Source organism: Natator depressus, chromosome 10, assembly GCF_965152275.1.
Source record: "Natator depressus isolate rNatDep1 chromosome 10, rNatDep2.hap1, whole genome shotgun sequence".
Classification (NCBI taxonomy): domain Eukaryota; kingdom Metazoa; phylum Chordata; order Testudines; family Cheloniidae; genus Natator; species Natator depressus.
The window spans coordinates 37,251,545-37,272,500 of NC_134243.1; the positions used below are offsets into that span (position 1 = coordinate 37,251,545).

The 20,956-nt window shown below is 53.3% G+C and overlaps 1 protein-coding gene across 9 annotated transcripts in view; it reads left to right on the top strand.

Annotated features, from left to right (window-relative positions):
* Nucleotides 1-737: 737 nt before the first annotated feature.
* Nucleotides 738-20,956, top strand: part of C10H8orf33 (chromosome 10 C8orf33 homolog) — a 90,670-nt gene continuing 70,451 nt past the window's right edge. For 7 of the 9 annotated variants that reach the window (XM_074965762.1, XM_074965758.1, XM_074965764.1 and 4 more), the window contains exons 1-5: nucleotides 1,098-1,186; nucleotides 2,642-2,709; nucleotides 4,311-4,401; nucleotides 5,918-6,055; nucleotides 19,132-19,847. In XM_074965762.1, the coding sequence (XP_074821863.1) occupies nucleotides 2,701-2,709; nucleotides 4,311-4,401; nucleotides 5,918-6,055; nucleotides 19,132-19,847 (954 nt within the window). In that variant the 5' untranslated portion in view covers nucleotides 1,098-1,186; nucleotides 2,642-2,700. Of the gene's footprint in view, nucleotides 991-1,097; nucleotides 1,187-1,210; nucleotides 1,292-2,641; nucleotides 2,710-4,310; nucleotides 4,402-5,917; nucleotides 6,056-19,131; nucleotides 19,848-20,956 lie in introns of those variants that run through there. The other 2 variants (XM_074965760.1, XM_074965761.1) reach the window with 2 other exon arrangements.

Here is a 20,956-nt window from a genome sequence, read left to right on the forward strand (position 1 = left end):
CTTTAATAATTGTGCTCACCTGGTCCAGTGCTAATAAAATCAGCTCACCCTTCTGCTCCAGAAGGCTTTTTGCAGAAGGAAGGGAGCAACTACTGCCAGCTGAGGGGAAAATGAGGCTGTGCACTTGGGCTGTGGTGTCCATCTGTGTGCAATAAACTGCTTCTGTGTTTTTTCACTGATCTCTATTACTGGTCTAGTAATAAGGGGAGAGACAGAATCCCTCTTAGGAGTAGTATGTTCTGAGGCAGCCTGCTCCTATGCTGTGGATTGGTGCTGTTTGGTCTTTCCCTTGGTTCTTCAGGCATGAAGCACTAGACACAGCTCAGGGTTGGGACTGCTGTATTCTGGGCAGGGGCATCAGTCCTAGAGAACTTCCATTTTTCCCCACCTCCTGCCCCCACTACAGGAGCAGAGTGGGGACAAGGTTCCCTGCCACCAGGACCATGCTGCTGCTGCTGCTATCCTCCAAGGCAAGCAGCCTTGCCCCAGATCTCTCTCTCTCTCCTCAGTGCTTCGGGTATAGAAACTACTGCTTCAGTTTAACACATACACCCAGTACACCAAGAGCAGAGCTAGAAGCAGAGATGCTCACACCTTCCCCCTACATCTAAAATGAGTTCTCCTGGGAACAAGGGAGATGCCTCTTTCCTGTGGGGAGCTGCTCAGATACCACAGCCCCTTGAGCCCAGTAACACCCAGGAGGGAGCTGTGGCCTGTTGTGCCCTTACCCAGCTGTAGGGACCGAGTGGAGATACATGCAATGAGGGGTGACAAAGGAGCGCACCTCGGTCAATAGGACCCAGCTGCTGAAGCACGTGCAGGTGGGTGGCGGGCAAGTCCCAGCCCACACCCTGCACAAAACGCTCCTCTTGCTTGACACCGCCCTTTACCCGGGCACTCGCAACGGAGGCCCTGCCTGGCTGGCCTCCAGCACAGGCGCTGGCTCGGCCCCATCCACACACCCCGCGTCTCACCTGCAACTTACGCCAGGTAAGTAACCCCCTAGGAGCCCAATTTTCCCCAGCGCACCCCAACCCGCACCTCCAGGCCGCGCCCGGCCCAGCCCCGGCTCGGGAATCCCCGCAGAGTGCAGCCGGCCGGGCCAGAGCGCAGGGCGGAACCTGCGGGAAAGGAGCGCGGTGGCGGAAGGAGTTTAGGGCCGGACCGCCCCGCCCGAGAGCGACAGGTGAGGAGCAGAGCCGGCCTCGGGGTGTCTGTGTGCAGGGACGCCCGTCTCTGTCTGCAGAGCTGCGGGGGCTGTCCCGGTGCCGAGCTCCGTCCCCCCCGGGGTGTGTGTGTGTGTGTCTGTCTGCAGAGCTGAGGGGGGCTGTCTCGGTGCCGAGTTCCCCCCCCCACCCCCGGCGTGTGTGTCTGTCTGTCTGTCTGCAGAGCTGAGGGGGCTGTCTCGGTGCTGAGACACCCCCACCCCCCTACCCGGGGGAGCGTATCTATCTACAGAACTCGGGGGGCTGTCCCGGTGCTGAGCCCTGCCCTGGAGTGTCTGTCTACAGAGCTGAGGGAGCTTTCCCGGTGCCGAGCCGCCCCTTCCCCCCACGGGGTGTATGCGGAGCTGGGGAGAGGGGCTGTCCTGGTGCTCACGGGGTTGAGGCTGGCAGGGAGTAGGTTATAGTTTTGACAGCCATCACCAACCTGACAGTGTTACTGGTTCATCTCTTGCATCATTAAACAGACCAAGGGTGTACCCAGTTGTGCCAACTGGGTTGTGAGCTGTTGACCCTTTACTGTGTAACACTTTGCACACTTGAGCAATACTCAGTTGTAGCCCCATTGCAGTGGGGGGTTGTGTGCTTTCAGTAAGGATTCCTTGGCTGTGGAGCTCTAGTCTCTTCCCCCTGCTCCACAGAGCCCTGATTTTTTTTATCAGAACAAAATTTATCTATGACCTGGACTTATCCTGAGTAGGTTGAATGGGGCATGAATATTTGGGGAGGAGAAGTAGGGTACTGAATTTGTGGAGGGCTTGGTGGTTGTTTTGTGGATATGGTTCCAGTGGGATCTATTAATAAAGAAACATACAAGCTCTTAGAGTTTGGTAGGAGACATTACTGCACTAGACATAATTCAATCATGATGATGGGTTGGGTCAACAGCCACTGGCAGTATCTTTTATTCTGTTGGGCCTTGACCCTCAGTTGTGAGCATAGGGTTGCCAGGTGTCCGGTTTTCAACCGGAACGTCCGGTCAAAAAGGGACACTGGCAGCTCCAGCTGCTAAAAGTCTGGTTGGCCATATTAGGTGTGCAGCCGATCATTAAAAGACAAAAACAGTCACTTTGCATTCTGTGCAAACCCGTCAACTGACACTGCCGCCTCCCATAATGACATAAGTGATTGGTTGCTGAAGAAGCTGGAGTCTGTCAGAGATGGAGCACCAATTGAAAGTAGCCACCTTAGTTTTGATCCCATTCTTTCCTCCCGCCCTTAGAAATTCCCCACAATAGGGAGCTTTCTGAAATGAGCAGTTAGGTAGAATGGTTTTACTCCTTTCCCACTCCTGAAATGTTACTTTTGAAGTATGCCAAGGGCTGCTTCCATCACTGCTTTCTGCTGCCTCTGGATTTCTTCATTCCTCCTTATGATATAAAGGAAGCAAAAGCTCACTTACTGTCTTGTGCTTCTAGGTAACAGGAGCGATGTAGGAGGATTCCAGAGCTGAACATCAACAAGGCCAACTTTCCTAATGGAAGAGGTAAAAATTCAGTGTGCTCTTCTCTGTCTTCTGCACTCAAGTTAATTGATACAATTAAAACTGCCACCTGCCCTGATCTTTCAAGGCATCTTCCTGCTGCCCTGTGCAGAGGTTGCCATGCGTTGTTTCCCCTCCTTAAAGCTCCCCCCAATTCTCCACATATCAACAGGCTGACCATATGTCCATCTGTTAATACTTGTAATGGTTTTTTTTAAGCTTTCATATTTTTGTAATGATAAATGCAATGGAACATACTGTTCAGAGTACAGCACTTTGCTAACAGTATTACATTGAGGTAGAAAAGTTTGTATTGATCCCCAACTTCATGCGATTGCAAAATGAAACCCTAATTTAAAACATTTCAGAAAATTAAAAAGGGACCAATATAATTTCTAACTTGTCTTTAAACTTGTCATCTTTAAACATACACAAACTATTTTCATTTTAATTTTACCTATGGTATATTCTTGAGGAATATAAGAAGTCTTGGCAGACAATCAGTCCTAAGGTCTACCACTTTTATAGTAATAATGAAAAAGAATCCAGACCAAAGTTTTTAAAACTGACTAGTGATTTTGGGAGCCCAACTTGAGACACCTTAAAGAAGCCTGATTTTCTGAAAATGATGAGCACCTGCCCTCTTGAATTCAGGCCCCGTTGAAGTATTAGTATTATTAGTCAGTTTTGAAAATCTTGGCCTTAATCTTTTGGGTTTAGTGAGTCCTCTGTTTGTTCAATGTAATTTAATTATGTATGTTCAAATGTATTTAAATTATCTGTTTGATTTTGTTTGACATACTTTGCTCTTTACATTGTAACATAGATACAAGTTATTTAATGCAACCAAGAGAGATTGGGTGGGGATGGGGTATAAGTTATACAAGGGAAATAGGTTTCAGAGTAGCAGCCATGTTAGTCTGTATCCGCAAAAAGAAAAGGAGGACTTGTGGCACCTTAGAGACTAACAAATTTATTTGAGCATAAGCTTTCGTGAGCTACAGTTCACTTCATCGGAGTGAGCTGTAGCTCATGAAAGCTTATGCTCAAATAAATTTTTTAGTCTCTAAAGTGCCACAAGTCCTCCTTTTCTTTTTACAAGGGAGATAATTTCTTGACCAAGAGATCTGTTAGACTGGAGACTGTTTTGCAAAGAGGATTGGTGGGAACCCATCACTTAGGACCTTTTAAATTAAACAGGGCATCGAACTAGAAAAATCCCATAGGGAAAATCCTGATGGCATAGAAATGGACAGAATGACAGACAGTGAACACATCTTTTCTGTCACTAATTTCTATGATACAGGGGCCTCATTCAATAGGCTTTTAACAATTTAACCATATAACCACCACCACCCTCACTCTGAGCCTGGATTAATACCGGGCCCATTGTACTTTTATTCTTCATTGCTTTGCAGCATATGCAACATTCATAGAATTTAAGGCCAGAAGGGACCATTGTGATCATCTTATCATAGCTCAAGCCAGGGAATTTTAGAACAACCTTTTTTGGTGTCAGATGCAAGGGTGTGGGGTTGGTTTATGTACACGTCCATACATTAAAAATAAACATTGTCCCATCTGTGCACTTCCCAATATCCCAGGCTCCCCAAGGGACATTCCAAGATGAGTTGGAGTGGTGTATTTTGCAGCTGGAAACAGGCCTCCTTCATCTCAACCCAACCCCAAAACAAGGTATGCTGCCTCCCCCAAGATTTCTGGCTAAAATCAAAACTCTATGCTGGTTCAGTTCACCCAGAAGCCTTTCTGATTTCTCTGTCTGTTGAATTATAATTGGAATTCATTCTAAATGTGAAATGTAATTAAACATTTTGGCCTTATTTTACGTCTGTTCTACTTTGAACTCCATCTGCCTATCCGCCCTTACTCCTGTGACCTGGACTGTCTCCTTCCTTATGCATTGTTTCTTCTCTCCTCATTTTCCTTTTAGCCCCTTTGCCTCATTCCTCCCTTCCCCTTAGTTGTACCCTTCCACTTACATATTCTTCAGCTACTTCAGGCTTCCTACACTGCTTTGCAGCTCAGACAGTGGTTTTATCCCCCTAGGTGCGTTGATCTATCACATTCTGTATCTGTTACTTATCTGTGGTATAATCCCACAATCTCAAGTGACTGCTGCTGCATAGTATCAATAGACATACCCGTTAAATGCTTGTAGCTTTATTTTTTTTAAGCATTGTCGCTGGAAAAAGATGAAATCACTTAAAAGAGAAACATTGAAATACTGGCTTCAGGTGTATTCCGGAACGTTTCAAGATTTCATACCTGTTGATCCACCAGGCCCTGTATCGTGCCTCTCTGTGACCACTGCTTAGTGGTTCAAAGGAAAGTGAAACTTCCCTTGTAAGGCATTTGGCTGTCTTTGTTGTGGTGCACATGAGGATACAAAATTCTGTCCTGAACACTGCAGCCATTGGTTTATGCAGAAGCATGAGATTTGATCATTTATATATTAAAGCATTGCTTCATATGCTATTGGTCATACAAGTCTAGTATCCTGTAATCCAGCAGTTCTCAAACTGTGGTTTGGGACCCCAAAGTGGGTCACAACCCCCTTTGAACGGGGTTGCCAGGGCTGGCTTAGACTTGCTGGGGCCCGGAGCTTCAGCCCTGGGCAGCAGGACTCAGGTTGCAGGCACCCAGCCTGGGGCTGAAGCCCTTGAGCTTCAGCTTTGGCCCCCCACCCGGGGCAGTGGGGCTTGGGCAGGCTCAGGCTTTGGTTCCCCTCCTGAGATTGTGAAGTAATTTTTGTTGTCAGAAGAGGGGCGCCATGCAGTGAAGTTTGAGAGCGCCTGCTGTAGTCGATGCCCACATACTATGGGGACAGGTACAATAGAAAGGTATATGCAATAATAATAAGCACATAAGAGTGCTCGCCGGAAAAGCATTACATGGTATTGCATCCATTTGTAAAAATCCTGAAAATAGTTATCTCTGGACCACTGATAAGGGACTAATTCTGTATGTGGTATAAATACCCAGTGTCCTAACCAGTAGCCATTCCAGTCCTCATGCAGTCAAAGAATAGTGATTAGGACACGTCTGTAAGTACTGCCGCTTTGAGACTTTTCTCCTATCTGAGTACCTGGCCGAGGGAAAAATCACCATCATTTCCCTTCCTGACTATGATTCGTAGGACTCACTGTGATCCCGTTTCTTGTCTTTGTGTCGGTCGGTTTCTTGAGTGCAGAAGAGGAGACACGGCACATCCTCAAAATCCTGCGCTCCCACAAGGCTGCCTTTGTGAAGAAGCAGCAGGTGATGAACCGCGTGTTTGGGGATTACCGACTGAAGATGGCTGAGGAGCGGAAGAGGACGGAGAAAGCAGGTGAGGCTGGGGCCATCCCTAAAGTCTACAGAACCATTTGGTTCCCTCTGATGTGGTGTCCAGGTGTTAGCAAATGGCCTTTCTTGAGGCTTCTCGTCCAGTCATTCCCATGAGGAATAAACCTCCTTTCCCCCGTCCTGTTCTTTAAGGGGCCAGCCAGATGCCATTAAAGTGGAAGGGCCTTTAAACACATGTAATCCCAGGACTGAAGGGGGTTTTGAGGGTGAAGTAAAGGCTGTATCTGTTTGAACTTCATGGCATCACCATGGTGTGGGGTCCAGTGTTAAGGAGAAGTTCATAGTTTTGGAAGCCCTATTAGTGACAGCTAGAGTAAGGCCTAACATGGCACTGAGCAGGATGAAATAGCAGAAGATGGGATTCCTCCAAGAATCCATTGTGGATCTGTGTGTGAGATTGGTGAGGGTGGTGGTGCACAAGGCCTGAATAAATAGGACCGAGTCCCCCATTCCCGCTGCATGTCAGGCAGTCCCATATGGAAATGGAGAGACAGCTAGTTCTGCTGCACTGGGTATTGTGATACAGCATGGCCAGAGGGGAGCAGGAGAGTGGCTTTTTTTTTTTTTTTTTTTTTTTTTTGAAGCAGAAAAGAATTTTATTTGTGTAACACTTACAAGGAATCACCAAAAAGGATAAAGCAAAACTATGCAACAAAACAAAAACAAACACAAGGTATAACACAGCAGCCTTCAGAAGGGAGAAGTGTTCAGGCTAGCCTGGGCCTAGAGCGGGGGGGCTTCCTCGACACTCATGGTCTTCCACCCCCTCGAGTTACCTAATGCCACGCCCAGTGTCACCAATTATTCCTCTCCTTAGAGTGCCCGACAAGATGGGCACGGCTGCGGGGTGGGCGGTTTGGGGGTGAGGGGGACGTACACCACGTGTGATAGGACCCCTCCTAGGTGACAGTGATGATGGTATCCACAGCGGCAACGGCTGGGGCTGGGGTCTCTCGCTCTTCCCCTCAATCAAAGGGTCAGATGGAGGGAACCGGACGGGGTCACCGAGCAGAGAACCTCAGACAGCGCCCACCGCTCCTCGAAGGTGTCAGGGGAGTCGGTGGACGCCGCCCAAAGGAACTCCGCCCAGATACGTGAATGTACTGAGGATCGGAAAACGGCCCTACAATCGCAGGACGCTTCATTAGCCAACCTCCCCTCTCTGGTTTTATAAATGGCTGTTTTAGCTAGGGCTGGGAGGAGGTTAACCAGGAGATCTCGCGATTTTGTGGGGCCATGGATGGGGAGGGTGTGGATAAAAAGGTGAGGGGAAAAGTGTAGCCAAAAGCATAATAAAATATTCGTGAGGAGCCGAAAAAGGGGCTGCAATGTGGCACACTCTAAATATACGTGCTCCAGGGTTTCCCTCACGTTGCAAAAAGGGCAAGTATCCGGGATGGGGGTGAACCATGTCAAAAACACGCCCATGCTCACAGCTCCGTGAAGGAGCCGCCAACTAATGTCCCCGACAGGCCTCGGGACCAAGGTGGAATACAGGCTGGCCCACCAGGGTTGCTCACCCTCCAAAGGTGGCAGAAGGTCCCGCCACTTTGTATCAGGGCGGGACACCAGGGTGTGGGCGTGAAGGGTGTGAAGCATGAGTGTGTATAGATATTTCCGTGGCGCGATTTGGAAGCTGACTGGCTGCAGTTCATGCAGCCGGCTCGCAGTGAAAGGGTGAGGGGTTTGTTGGGATCTACGGGGTAGGGGCCCAATTGAAAGGTCTGGCGGGCCTGGGGTAGAGGGTGGGCGGGGTGCGCCCTCGCGCAGGGCTCGGTTGAGATAAGCCCGAGCAGCGGGCGTCAAGGTGGCCTTCATCTCCTGAAGTACGCGCTGGGGGGTACGAGGTCTGGAAAGCCCCATGCGCCGAGCGAGCGTCACAGGATCCAGCCAGTCTCCCCGGTCGTAGTCCAGGAGGTCTCCGACTCTCGTGACTTCCGCCAGGACCAAACTCTGGCGCACCGAGCGGGACTCCGCTGCCTGCACACGGAGCTGGGGGTTGTGTAGCAGGGGCTCCGCGAGGAGATCTGCTCCCACGGTGGCTGCCATGGACCTGGTCGTTGAAAACAGTTTCCAGGTCCGGAGGAGGTCCTGGTAGAAGACCGGCAGCCCGGAGAGGTCTCGCGGAAAACCTCTTGGACAAAGATAAAAAAGCTGCTGATCGTATCGGAGCCCTTGGAAGCGGTGCAGGAAGGCGTGCGCCAATATGCTCCACGTCGAGCTACCTGTACTATAAAGGAGCCTCTGCAGGGCCTGGAGGTGGAAGACACGGACCTGAGTGTGCAGACACTTCAGGCCCTGCCCTCCTTCCTTCAGGGGTAGATGAAGAACCCCAACAGGGGCCCAGTGCATTCCTGACCAAAAGAACTCTAGAATCGATGTCCGGAGGTCGGTCAGGAAACCCGGGGCCGGGACCAGGGTGTTGAGCCAGTACCAGAGCGTGGACAGGACCAGTTGGTTAAGCACCAGTGCTCTCCCTCGGAGGGAGAGTCATCGGAGTAGCCTCGTCCATTTCCGGAGCCACTCTATCACCCCACCTTCTAAATTTTGCCAGTTCTCCGGCGGAGAAGGGTGCGTGGCAGAAAGGTAAACGCCTAGGTAGAGCAGTGGACCTGCGCTCTACCGGATGGTCTGAAGCGCGGGTGGGAGGGAGCTCACCCGCCGCCAATCCCCCACCGCCAAGCCAGAGCTCTTGACCCAGTTGACTCGGGTGAAGGAGGCTGCCGAATAGATGGCCTGGCAAGCCTCCACCCGCGCCAAGTCCCCCAGATCCTGGACCACGAGGAGCACGTCATCGGCGTACGCCGACAGGACCAGCCGCAGCTCTGGCTCCCGCAGCACCAACCCTGTCAACCTCCTGAGGAGGAGACAGAAGAAGGGCTTGATCGCCAGAGCGTACAGCTGGCCCGAGAGGGGGCACCCTGCCGTACTGCTCGCCCAAAGCTGACCGGTTCGGTCAGGGTCCAGTTGAGCCTAAGCAGACACTCCGCGGAAGCTTACAGCACCTGGAGAAAACTCACAAACTGAGGTCTGAATCCAAACGTCTGCAGAGTGCCCAGGAGGTACCCATGGTCCACTCTATCGAACGCCTTCTCCTGATCAAGAGACAAGAGGGCGAACGACAGACCGTCTCTACGCCCGAGTTCCAAGAGATCTCGGACTAGAAATAGGTTGTCAAAAATGCTGCAACCCGGGACAGTATAGGTCTGGTCTGGGTGGATCACGTCCGCCATCACGGACCCTAGCCGCAGCGAGATAGCTTTCGCTACGATTTTGTAATCCGTGCTAAGGAGCGAGATGGGACGCCAATTTCGTAAATCGGGGAGGTCCTCCTTCTTCGGCAACAAGGCGAGCACCGCTCGCCTGCACGAAAGAGGGAGGACCCCGCCCTGCAAAGACTCAGCCCAGACAGTGGCTAGGTCTGGGCCAAGAATGTCCCAGAACGCGCGGTAGAACTCCACGGTCAGCCCGTCCATGCCCGGAGATTTATTGGTGGGCATGCGACGGAGGGCTTCCGAGAACTCGGCCAGGGTGAGAGGCAGGTCTAGTTGGTCTCGGTCGCCCACGCTGACCGTGGGGAGTTCCTCCCAGAGCACCCTGCAAGCGCCAGGATCGGTCGGATCCGGGGAGAAAAGGCTTGTGTAGAAGTCACAGGCCCTCCCACACATCTCCACCGGATCTGTGAGGGGGGCGCTGTCTTCTGCTAGAAGGCAGGTGATGTGTTTCTTGGCCCCCCTCGTTTTCTCCAGGGCATAGAAGAAACGGGAGCCACGATCCATCTCCCGAAGGAGGTGGATGCGGGATCGAACAAAGACATCGAGGGCCCGGAGCTCCTCCCACTTCTCCCGGCACGCTCCGCAGAGGAACGGCTCCTCGGGGCTGGCGGCCAAACGCCTCTCCATCTCTAAGACCTCCCGTTCCAACTGCTCTATCACTGCATTTCTCCGTCGGCTGGTGCCCCAGGTGTAGTCACAGCAGAAGAGCTTGGTGCGCACCTTCCCTAGATCCCACCATCGCCGCGCCGAGGGAAAGGCACACTGCTGCTCTCGCCAGGCCAGCCAAAACTCCCAGAAGGACGTCACAAAGCCCTCATCCTCCAACAGGCTGTTGTTAAAGTGCCAATAGGCCGGCCCCGGCCTCTCTGCATGGAGGGAGGCTGTTATGGTGGCTAGATGATGGTCGGAAAATGGGGCCGGCCGAATGTTGGAGGAGTGGGCCTGTGAAAGATGGGAACGGGATAAATAAATACAGTCCAACCGAGAGTGGTGTGACCAATGGGCTTCCACCTGGACAAAGGTGAACGTGGAAGTGTCATCTGGGTGGTGGTCACGCCAGACGTCTGCTAGGGAGTGATGTTCGACTATTTCTCGGAGAATGTTCGCAGCAGCTGGGCTCAGCTCGGCCCCTGAGCAGCCCTGTTCCTCGAGGGTGGTGTTAAAGTCCCCTCCCAGGACTAAGCACTCGTGCGAATCTAGGGTGCTGAGGAAGTCGGACACCCGCTGATAGAATTGCGGCCACTTCGGGCTCGTTGGGGCATAGATGTTAACGAGGTTGACCACGAGCCCCTCCATACGGACTTGGAGATGCAGCAGGTGGCCCGGCATGGCCTCAGTGACCCCTAGCACCTCGGGCCGTAGGTTGGGGGAGAACAGGGTCGCCGCTCCAGCTTGTCAAATCGTGAAGTGGCTGAAGTAGACCCCGTCGCCCCACTCCAGCCGCCAGCTGTCCTCGGCGGTCGGATCCGTATGGGTCTCCTGCAGGAAAACCACAGAGTACCCCCCTTCCCGAAGGTAAGAGAGCACCTGGGACCTGCGGAGAGCCATCCTACAGCCCCTGGTGTTCAAGGTTGCAATAATGAGGGGTGTCATGCGGAGGGCTGGGGGGGTGGGCGTTCCCTGTTGGTGGGGGTATTCGCAGCCCCCAGCGGGTCACGCAACAATCCGTGACCCATCCCATAAGTGAGTAAATCATCACGGAAGCTGCGGGCCCACCCGTAGGCCGCGACACCGTGCCTTCCTTTCCCTTTACCCTCCTTTATAAGGGCCCTTGTGGCCTGGAGGATTTGATCAAAGTCCCCCCATAGCTGGAGAGCTAGCTGTACCCTGTTGCGGGAGCCACAGATATCTTCTAAAAACTGTCGCAACGCTTTTCGCAGCTCATGGGGGGGTGGGGTTGCGATTTCCGGGTTATTCCCTGGTGGGGCTCTTGGTGCAGCCTTGTGGTCCGCTGAGGCGGGCAGGCAGGGTGGAGACCACCGACGGGGCGTCTGACAGGCTAAAGTTATTAGGTCCATCTCAAGCCTTGGGGTAGAAGAGGATGGCGGAGGGAAAATTGCAGCTCCTAATGGGTCGCGGCAGGAAAATGCAAAGGCTGCTCCTTGGGGGGGATCCGCAAAAAACGGGAAGGAAATAACCCCAGGGGTGGCAATAGCATTGCAGGAGGAGGTGGATTGGGCGGGGGTGGGGGCGGGGGCAGAGGTGAGGCTCTGGGCTTCGGGAGGCAAGCAGCTGAGAGGTGGTGCCTTCCGAACAGATTCGAGGGTTAAGGGGGTGTGGAGGGGGCTCCCAGTGATGCTAGGCGCAGGCTCTATGGTGGATTTGGCAGCCATGGCCTCAGGTGGTGGACCACCTTCTGCAGGGTGCTCGCCCGGAAAGGCGGTTAGAGGGAGGGAGCGAGCATGGGGAAAGGGGGACTGGGGTAAGGTTGCCCAGATCGAGGCCAGCCGGCAGTAGCTCATTCTCTCCCTGGGTGACCGGGGTCAAACCTAGGGCCTCGATCTCCTCATACATGGAGGAGAGGTCGTCTTCTGCCACCTTGGGGGGCTCCCCTCTGGCGCCCGCTACGACGGTCGCTTCAGGGTTCGTGGGGGGTTCGGGTGATATTCGGGCAGAAGGGGCTTCCTCAGGGGTCTCGGAGGGCAGAGTCTCTCGTGGAGGGGAGATTTTACCTTCCAGTGCTATTTTGTCTTCCCCTCCCGACGCCGGCGGATGGATCTCGCTTGTGGGCATAGCGGAAGGCTCAGTGTCAGTGCCTCCCTTCCTGGTCTTCCGGGGGGCTTCCGCATCGGATGGGTGCAGCGGAGCTCGAGCCTTCCGCTTGCCTCGCTTTCCCTGGACTAGGGTCCAGCCCTCCGTAGCATCGTGGGGGGGCTGGTTAGCAGGGGTCATGTTGGGGGGGCAGAGGCGATGGTTCAGGGGCTTGGGGGGGTAACGGTGAGGCAGCATGGGGGGGGCAGTTCTCCTTGGGGCGGACCCTCTCCTATGCCTGGTAATATCTTTGCTGCACCCTCCTCCATAGGCTCTGCTGGATTGTTAACAGCAAGGGCAGGGCTCCCTCGCTCGTCTGAGCGTTGTAGGGGAGGTGTCTCTTGGGCCCGGGCAGGAGCAGCGGTGGATCGAGCAGGAGGAGAGGTGGTTTCAGATGTCGGGCGGCTAGGGACGTCGGCAACGACGGGGCCGATGTCCTGCCGGGTCTCGGGTGCCCCTCCCCGCCGGGCCAAGGGGCAGTCTCTTCGGACATGCCCCGCTGAGCGGCAGAGGTAGCACCAGGCCTCTCATGTGGAATAGTAGACCCGATAGTGGGCTCCCTGGTAGGGGACTAGGAAGGACCCCTCGAGCGCCTCTCCGTCACGCGCTGGCGGCGGCGGTAAAAGCTGCACTTGCCGGCGGAACGAAAGGACGTGACGGAGGGTGGGGTCCTTGCAGCCTAATGGGAGAGGGCTGCTGATGGAAGCAGGTTTCCCCAGCGTGGAGAGAGCAGGTAACAGGGCGGCATTGGGTAGAAAAGGAGGGACGGAGGTCAGGACTAGGCGGACGCCCAGGTCTTCTAGCGGCTCCAGGGGGACAAATACCCCCCCCACCGCCAGGCCCTTCTCCACCGCCTCCTGGGCGGCAGCCTCCAATGCTAAGAAAAAGACAACCTTCCCGTACATTTTGGAGGCCGCCACAATGGCCGTGGGTCCTACCACCCTCGCCAACGCCTGCACGTATGTCTCCACGTGGGGCGAGGGGGGCACCAGGAGGCAACGGACGCCATGCTTCCTGGTCATGGTGGGAAAGGGGCCTCAGCCGCTATTGATGGTAGCGGGGGCGGTGGGTGGGTGAGATGACGAGGCGGCAGGCGGGGGGGGGGGGGGCTGCCACCGCCCGGGCATACACCCTGGGGTCCGGGGGAGGGACGCTCGCAGAGCTGGTGGAGGGAACAGCGGGGAGGGACGCCATGATCGATGACGAGGCCACAGCGGTGGGGGCAGCCTCTGCTATGGAGGGCTTGGTGGTTGTGGTGGGGCCCTTCCCCTTCTTCGCACCCTGGCCTTTCCGGCTAACCGGGGGGGCTTTCCTAGAATCTGGGGGGGCGGTGGGCTTAGCAGCGGCAATAGTCACCCCGGTGCCTCCGGCTGCCGATGCCCCAGTGGGGGTGATGGCAGGTGTTTTGGCAGCAGTGGTCGGGGGGGGAGGCTTGGGGGTTGGGCAGGGGGGTAGGTGGGGGAGGGGCAACTGAGGTTGTTAGAGGGGTCTCACCCCTCTCATTCCCCGCCATCGTGAGTAGGGAGAGATGGGGAGACACCAGAAGGAGGAGGGGGGAGGGGGAAGCAGATTAACCACTTCTCCCTGTTGGGCTGCAGGCAGGGGGTGGCCAAATGGGTCGGACTGGACAGGGGAAGGAAACAGGAGTTGGGGTCAGGTAGTAGGGGCAAACTGTGGGGTGGGCAGTCCGGGGGTGAGGGGGGGAACGCGGACCCACGCGCGTTTATCCAAAGAGTCTCGTTTGGTCGGCTGTTGTGTCTGGTCCGGATGATGGAATTCAAAGCAAGCAGTTGAGGCAGATGGCAGGGTGCCAGCAGGGACGGACGGCGGGGGGGGCCGTGACAGTTGTAGTAGTGTGGGGGGGGCACCGATGGATCGGGGGGCAGCTCTGTGCCACACCCCCTATGCCCCTACAAACGCAGTTAAGACACAAACTCCCCCCACACGAGAGTACAGTTCAAAAGTTACTCAGTCTTACGGCCCCCTCCACAATGACTTGTAGCTTCCCTGGGCGATGTCTCTGTCAGCTGTCTTCTCTCCCGCTCTTTGTGGAGCATTCCAAAAATACCAAGCAAAGATAAGACGAGTAATCGCGGGTCCACAAACGAACAGCAAAACGGTTGGGTCTGGGGCCGTCCACTCCCCTCCTCCGGGGAGCTGGTCGGCAGTCCTCCCCCTCTCCTCCGGGGGTTGCAGCTGAAGCAATAGCGGCGTTGGGGGGCTGGCAGGAAAGCTGGCAGCCGACCAGCACTCGAACGGCAGCAAAAAAAAAAACAAAAACAAAACAAAACGAAGAAAAAGCGTCTGGCCCGGTCGTGGGGGCGGGGGGACTAAAGCAGGGGCAAAAAGCAAGGAAAGCCCAGGCCAGAAGGCAGCAGGAGAGGGCTAGAAGGGAGCCTTCTTCCCTGGAGAGGGAAGAAAGTTTGCTATAAATTAATTAAAGCACCTGAAGCCAATTAAAGCACCTGAAGCCAGTCACATGATAAAACTCCATGCTTCAGTCAGACAAGAGGAGGAGTTGAAGCAGAGTGGATTGGCATTGGAGCAGAGAGCAGTTTGGAGGGAAGCAGAGGAGAGTTTGGAGAAGTGCTGCGGTGGGCTAAGAAGACCAAGACGCTAGATAAAGGGACACCTGATTTGTGCAGAGGGAGAGCAGGAAGCCCCACAAGCTGAAGGGCAGGAGAGGGAAGTAGCCCAGGGGAAGGAACTGCTAGTTCTAGTGGTTTACTGCTATCCCTAGGGCCCCTGGGCTGGGACCCGGAGTAGAGGGCGGGCCCGGGTCCCTCTCTTTCCACTCCCCTCCTCTAGGACGCTAGTGGGGCAATTAATACCCCAGTTCAAGGGTAAGAAATGGTGCCCCGATGGCCCACCCCCCCAAGAAGAGAAAAGCGCAAGACCCATCATAGTAGTGCCGGCAATTTGCTGCACGTGGTGTGAGAAGTGGGATCTATGTGCTGGGGACTTAAACCAGGGTTAGCCATCCCTAAGGTCAAGGCCCTAATACAAGCCACCGCAACCCAGCAGGAGGCTACCCGGGTCCAAGCAACCGCCCAACAGGAGGCGACTCGAATGCAGCAGGAGACTAATCGTCTGTTGATGAGTCAGGCTGCCCAGGACCGAGCCCTGCTGCAAGAGCTGGTGAACCAGATGAAGGCCCTTATGGAGCTGAACCACAACTGCGACGGGACCCGGATCGTACGGGCCTGCCAGTGCCTACAGAAAATGACACAGGAGGATGATGTGGAGGCATACCTCTTGGCTTTTGAAAGAGCAGCCCAGTGCCCCAACAGGGAAGAGTCTATGCAATGTAATGTTGAGGATCATGGGGAGCAATGTGGCCTAATCGGCCTGGTAGGGGTCGCAATGACCTCGCATGGGTATACAAGATCAGTAAAAATGAATGGTATTGAGACCATAGCATTAATAGATTCCGGGAGTGTTGTCATGCTGGTCTCAGGGAAGTTGGTGGGGCAAGACCAACTAACCCAGGCCAAAAACACAGGGGTAACGTTCGTTCATGGCACCGTAAATTTCTACCCCACAATCCTGGTACGGATTGAGATCCAGGGGAATACTGCAGGGGTGGTCCCCAGGCTCCCCTACCCTGTCTTAATTGGTAGGGACTTCCCCGGGTTTGAGAGCTTACTCCCCCCAGTAGAGCCAGGGGAGGGCAGCAACCCCCGGGTTGAGACGGAGGCACCTACAGATAGCCTCACCCCAATGTTTGCCGAATTTGTCCCAGAGTTATTCTCATCCCCCGGAAAACCCAAAAAGTCTAGGCGGGAAAGGAGGGCAGATAAAAGATTGGGGACCAGGATTCTAGCAGAGAACCAGAAAACCTCCCTTGTTGGTAGGCGAACCTGTTCAGGAGGCCAGGAGATAATTCAGGCCAGTGAGGACTTGGAGGCGGTTCCTAGCCCAAGTAGAGGCAACCCAGGGGGCAGAGTAGAAACAGGCCCCCTGGAATTAGGTCATATTGGTACCGCACATGAGAATTTTGGGCAGGACCAAGTCAATGACCCGCTATATGCAAATGTGAGGGAGGAGGTAGTGGAAGTAAATGGCGTACCTGTGGAAGGAAAGGCCCAAGGCCGTATTATGTGCTCAAACGCGATCTGTTGTACGGGATAGCACAAATACGAGGGTTAGAAGTAGAACAACTTAGTCGCATGGAAACCCACAAGGGTAGTACTAGAGTTAGATCACAGTCATCTATTTGGGGGACATCTAGGAGTAGACAAGACACTGGATAGAGTCCTAAGAAGGTTTTATTGGCCAGGATTACATGCAGAGGTCCAGCGCTATTGTACCTCCTGCCCTGAATGCCAGTTGCATAGCCCCCAACCTCACTTGCGGGCCCCATTAGTACCTTTGCCTATTATTGAAGTCCCTTTCGAGAGGATAGCCATGGACATAGTGGGCCCACTGGAAAGATCGGCATGGGGCCACCGAAACGTACTAGTCATCCTTGACTACGCCACATGGTATCCAGAAGCCATTCCTTTAAGAAACCCCACATCCAAGGCAATAGCAAAAGAACTACTCCAGGTTTTTGCCAGAGTGGGCATCCCTAAGGAGATCCTGACAGACCAAAGACATACTACAACTGTCGGGCGAAATTACGGAGATTTCAGTTGGGGGAACGGGTGATGGTGCTAGTGCCGACAGCAGAAAGCAAACTCCTTGCCAGCTGGCATGGACCATATGAGATAGTGGAAGCCATTGGGGAGGTGGACTATAAGGTCAGACAACCAGACCGCCGAAGGCCAGAGCAAATCTACCACATCAACTTACTGAAGCCCTGGCGTGACCGAGAGATGTGCCTGGTCATTCGGGGAGCTCCATCCCAGACAGACGACCCACAGGGGCAGGTGAAGATATCTCCTGAGTTAACCCCAGAACGACGAACAGAGGTCATTGTTATGATCCAACGGAACCGGGATGTGTTCTATACACAGCCAGCCCGTACGACACTGGTCCAACATCATATTGTCCCCAGGCCCGGAGTGAGGGTGATGATAAGACTGAACTGGATACTGGAACCTAAAAGGGAAGAAATTAGGACAGAAGTAAAGAAGATGCTGGAACTCAGGGTTATTGAAGAATCCCACAGTGAGTTGTCCAGCCCTATTGTCCTAGTTCCCAAGCCTGACGGCACCCTGAGGTTTTGCAATGACTTCCGGAAGTTGAATGAAGTATCCCAATTCGATGCCTATCCGATACCACGCATTGACGAGCTAGTTGATCAGTTAGGCAAGGCCCAGTACCTAACCACTCTGGACCTGACCAAAAGATATTGGCAAATTCCCCTGGCCGAGAATGCCAGGGAAAAGACTGCCTTCTCTACACCCGATGACCTGTTCCAATACACTGTCCTCCTTTTCGGACTCCATGGGGCCCCTGCAACATTCCAACAACTTATGGACAAATTGCTGCGACCCCATGCCAAGTATGCCTATCTAGATGACTTAGTCATCCATAGCTCTGACTGGGAAATGCACCTAGGAAAAGTAGAAGCGGTGCTAGACGCCCTGCGGAAGGCCGGCCTCACTGCCAACCCTCTCAAGCGCGTGATAGGACTAGCTGAGGCCAGATACCTTGGGTATGTAGTAGGGAGAGGTTTGGTGAAACCCCAGTGGAATAAAGTGGAGGCAATACAAGGTTGGCCTCGACCAGTCCGCAAAAAGCAGGTCAGAGCATTTCTAGGGGTAGTAGGATACTATCCGAGATTCATCCCTCATTTTGCCACAAGAGCATTGACGGATTTCATAAAGGCTCGGGGCCCCAAGATAGTAAAGTGGACTGATGCAGCAGAAGGAGCATTTGCAGATTTAAGGACAGCCCTTTGCTGCCATCCAGTACTCATAGCCCCAGACTTCGAGAAGGAATTCATCCTACAAACAGATGCCTCGGAGGTAGGGCTAGGAGTTGTCCTTTCGCAGATGGTAGGGGAAGAGGAACACCCGATCTTGTATCTCAGCCGGAAACTCCTCCCCAGGGAACAAACATACGCCGTCATTGAAAAGGGAATGTCTGGCGGTAAAATGGGCTATGGAGACTCTCCGCTACTACCTACTGGGGCGGCGGTTTACCCTCGTAACAGACCACGCCCCACTCCAGTGGATGCACAGAAACAAGGAGAAGAATGCAAGAGTGACTAGGTTGTTCCTATCCCTGCAGCCCTTCCATTTCCGGGTACAGTATAGGGCCGGAAGCCAATACGGCAATACTGATGGCCTATCGTGACAGCACTGCCTCTCGTCTGAAGTAGCCCAACCCCATGGTTGAGCAAAGGGGGGGGGAGGGGGGATATGTGATACAGCATGGCCAGAGGGCAGCAGGAGAGTGTTAGAAGGGAACCTTATTCCCTGTAGAGGGAAGAAAGTTTGCTATAAATTAATTAAAGCACCTGAAGCCAGTCACATGATAAAAACTCCATGCTTCAGTCAGACAAGAGGAGGAGTTGAAGCAGAGTGGATTGGTGTTGGAGCAGAGAGCAGTTTGGAGGGAAGCAGAGGAGAGTTTGGAGAAGTGCTGTGGTGGGCTAAGAAGACCAAGACGCTAGATAAAGGGACACCTGATTTGTGCAGAGGGAGGGCAGGAAGCCCCACGAGCTGAAGGGCAGGAGAGGGAAGTAGCCCAGGGGAAGGAACTGCTAGTTCTAGTGGTTTACCGCTATCCCTAGGGCCCCTGGGCTGGGACCCGGAGTAGGGGGCGGGCCCGGGTCCCTCCCTTTCCACTCCCCTCCTCTAGGACGCTAGTGGGGCAGTTCATACCCCAGTTCAGGGGCAAGAAACGGTGCCCTGAACCCCCCCCACACCCCCAAGAAGAGAGAGCGGGAGTCCCATCATAGTAGTGCTGGCAATTTGCCACAGTATTTTGCCCACAATCCCTTGCTGGTACCAAAATACAATAGCATTCTGCATACACATGGGTTGGGTGTCCCTTATAGAAGTGAATTGTTCTAATGTGGCACCAACTTGGTAAGAAATCAGAGAAGTAATAGAAACACAAATCTTCCTCTTCTCTCTAGCCATGAAACCTGGGAAAGTGCAAATACAGCAAGGGAAGGCGCAGGCTTCAGGGAGCATGGTGTATAGGAAGCGATCTGGACAGACCTCCGAGTCAACAACAAACTGGTTCACACCATCTGATAATAGCTTCCAATTCAGCTTTGCACTTCCTGAGATGGATCCACAAGCAACCAATGGAACTTTGGAAGAGGCCCAGGGGGTAGGTGGCTCTGAACAGAAGCCGATCAGTGTAAGTTCACTCAAATCTTCTAGTTCTGGGGGAGTGTTGAACTTTTCCACCACTGGACAAGAGCCCAAGTTTGCTTTCAATTTTGTCATCCCAGATAAAGATGGCCCCATGATGCCGTCTGTTGTTACAGGCCAAAGAGCGGAGAGTGTAGCAGAAAATGTGACATCAGATGGCTTAGCATCTGCAGGACCAATGAAGCATTCAACCCTGTTGGAGGCTAATATGCCTGAGGTTGTGGGCTGTGTGGGTGGAGGATTAGGGAGAGAGGCTCTCATTTTTGAGACCCCAAAACCAGAGATTGCTTCTGTAGATGAGGTGAAGGCAGGGAAGACAGCAGCAGCTGGAGCATTCAAGAAGAAGAAGAAGAAAAAGAAACCATCAAATAGTAAGAAGGAGATGGCGGAAGCTGAGGTCAGCAAGAAGGTGAAGATGGGAGCCAGTGGATGTGAAGACACAGATTTGTCCCTCCAGGACAAAACCATGCAGGTATGTGAATTAATTTCTGGCTAAGAAACATAACCTCACTGTTACGGCTCCATAGTTTCGTTGGAAGGGAAAGTTAATGTATGTGTGGGGTTTCTAAATCTGTGTGGTGGCACAGGCTGGAAACGGATAGCCATTTATTGCTGCTTATCCCATTAGGCTTTCACTGTGACCAGAAACCTAACAAGTGGGGGTGGACTAGGTGGCTCAAGTTGATGTTACTTTGTCCTTCTCTAGAACCGTGTCTGAGAGTCTGCAAGCGCTTTGCAGACATGTAATGACTTAGACCTTGTAGCATCCCTGGCTGGTAGGTATTATCCTCATTGTGCAAATGGTGAAATTGAGAAACAGAGAGGTTAGCTGACTTGGCCAAGATCAAGATTGTCACAGAGCCAGAAACAGAGCCCAGAAGACCTCCTGTGTCCCAGTCCTTGTCTCTAGATTTATAATGGCACGGAAAGAGGTTGAAGGCACCAACTGCTCTGAGTCCTGTATTAAGAGATCATTAAAGTACACCTTACCATCTGCTAATGCTGCACTGAAGTCTATAGTTTCTGTTATGCTTTTCTTTAAAATGTCAGTGAATTTAGGTCTCATGAATGGTCCCAGATCAGCAAGGCTGGAATGTGAAGGCTGCAACACAGGAAACAGTTGTGAGAGCTTCCTCCACCACCCAACTGCTGTGCCTCAACCCTGACCTTGAGAGCCCCCCTCCAAGAGTGTGTGTGTGAGGTGGGAGGGTTCAGTCTCTGGCCATTCTGTTACTGGCCTCTCTGTTGAGACAGACAACTGCAGTGGTTTGTGCGATGTGGACAGCTGTCCATTAGGAACTGGACTGAGACACACAGACACACCTCAGAAGATGAATGTCAGCAACTACTGCCCTAGACCAGACCAGCCTGAGGTGAAAAGTCCCACAGCCCTTTACCTGTCTCCTGAGGTATCCATCCCTCAGGTGGGCACTGTATATAAGGCACCAGTGGGTAGCTTTCCTAGGTAACCGTGAATTAAATCCAGTCTGTTGGGTATGCTGGATAACACTTAGGCTATGTCTACAGTACGAAATTAGGTCGAATTTATAGAAGTCGGTTTGTAGAAAGCGTTTTTATACA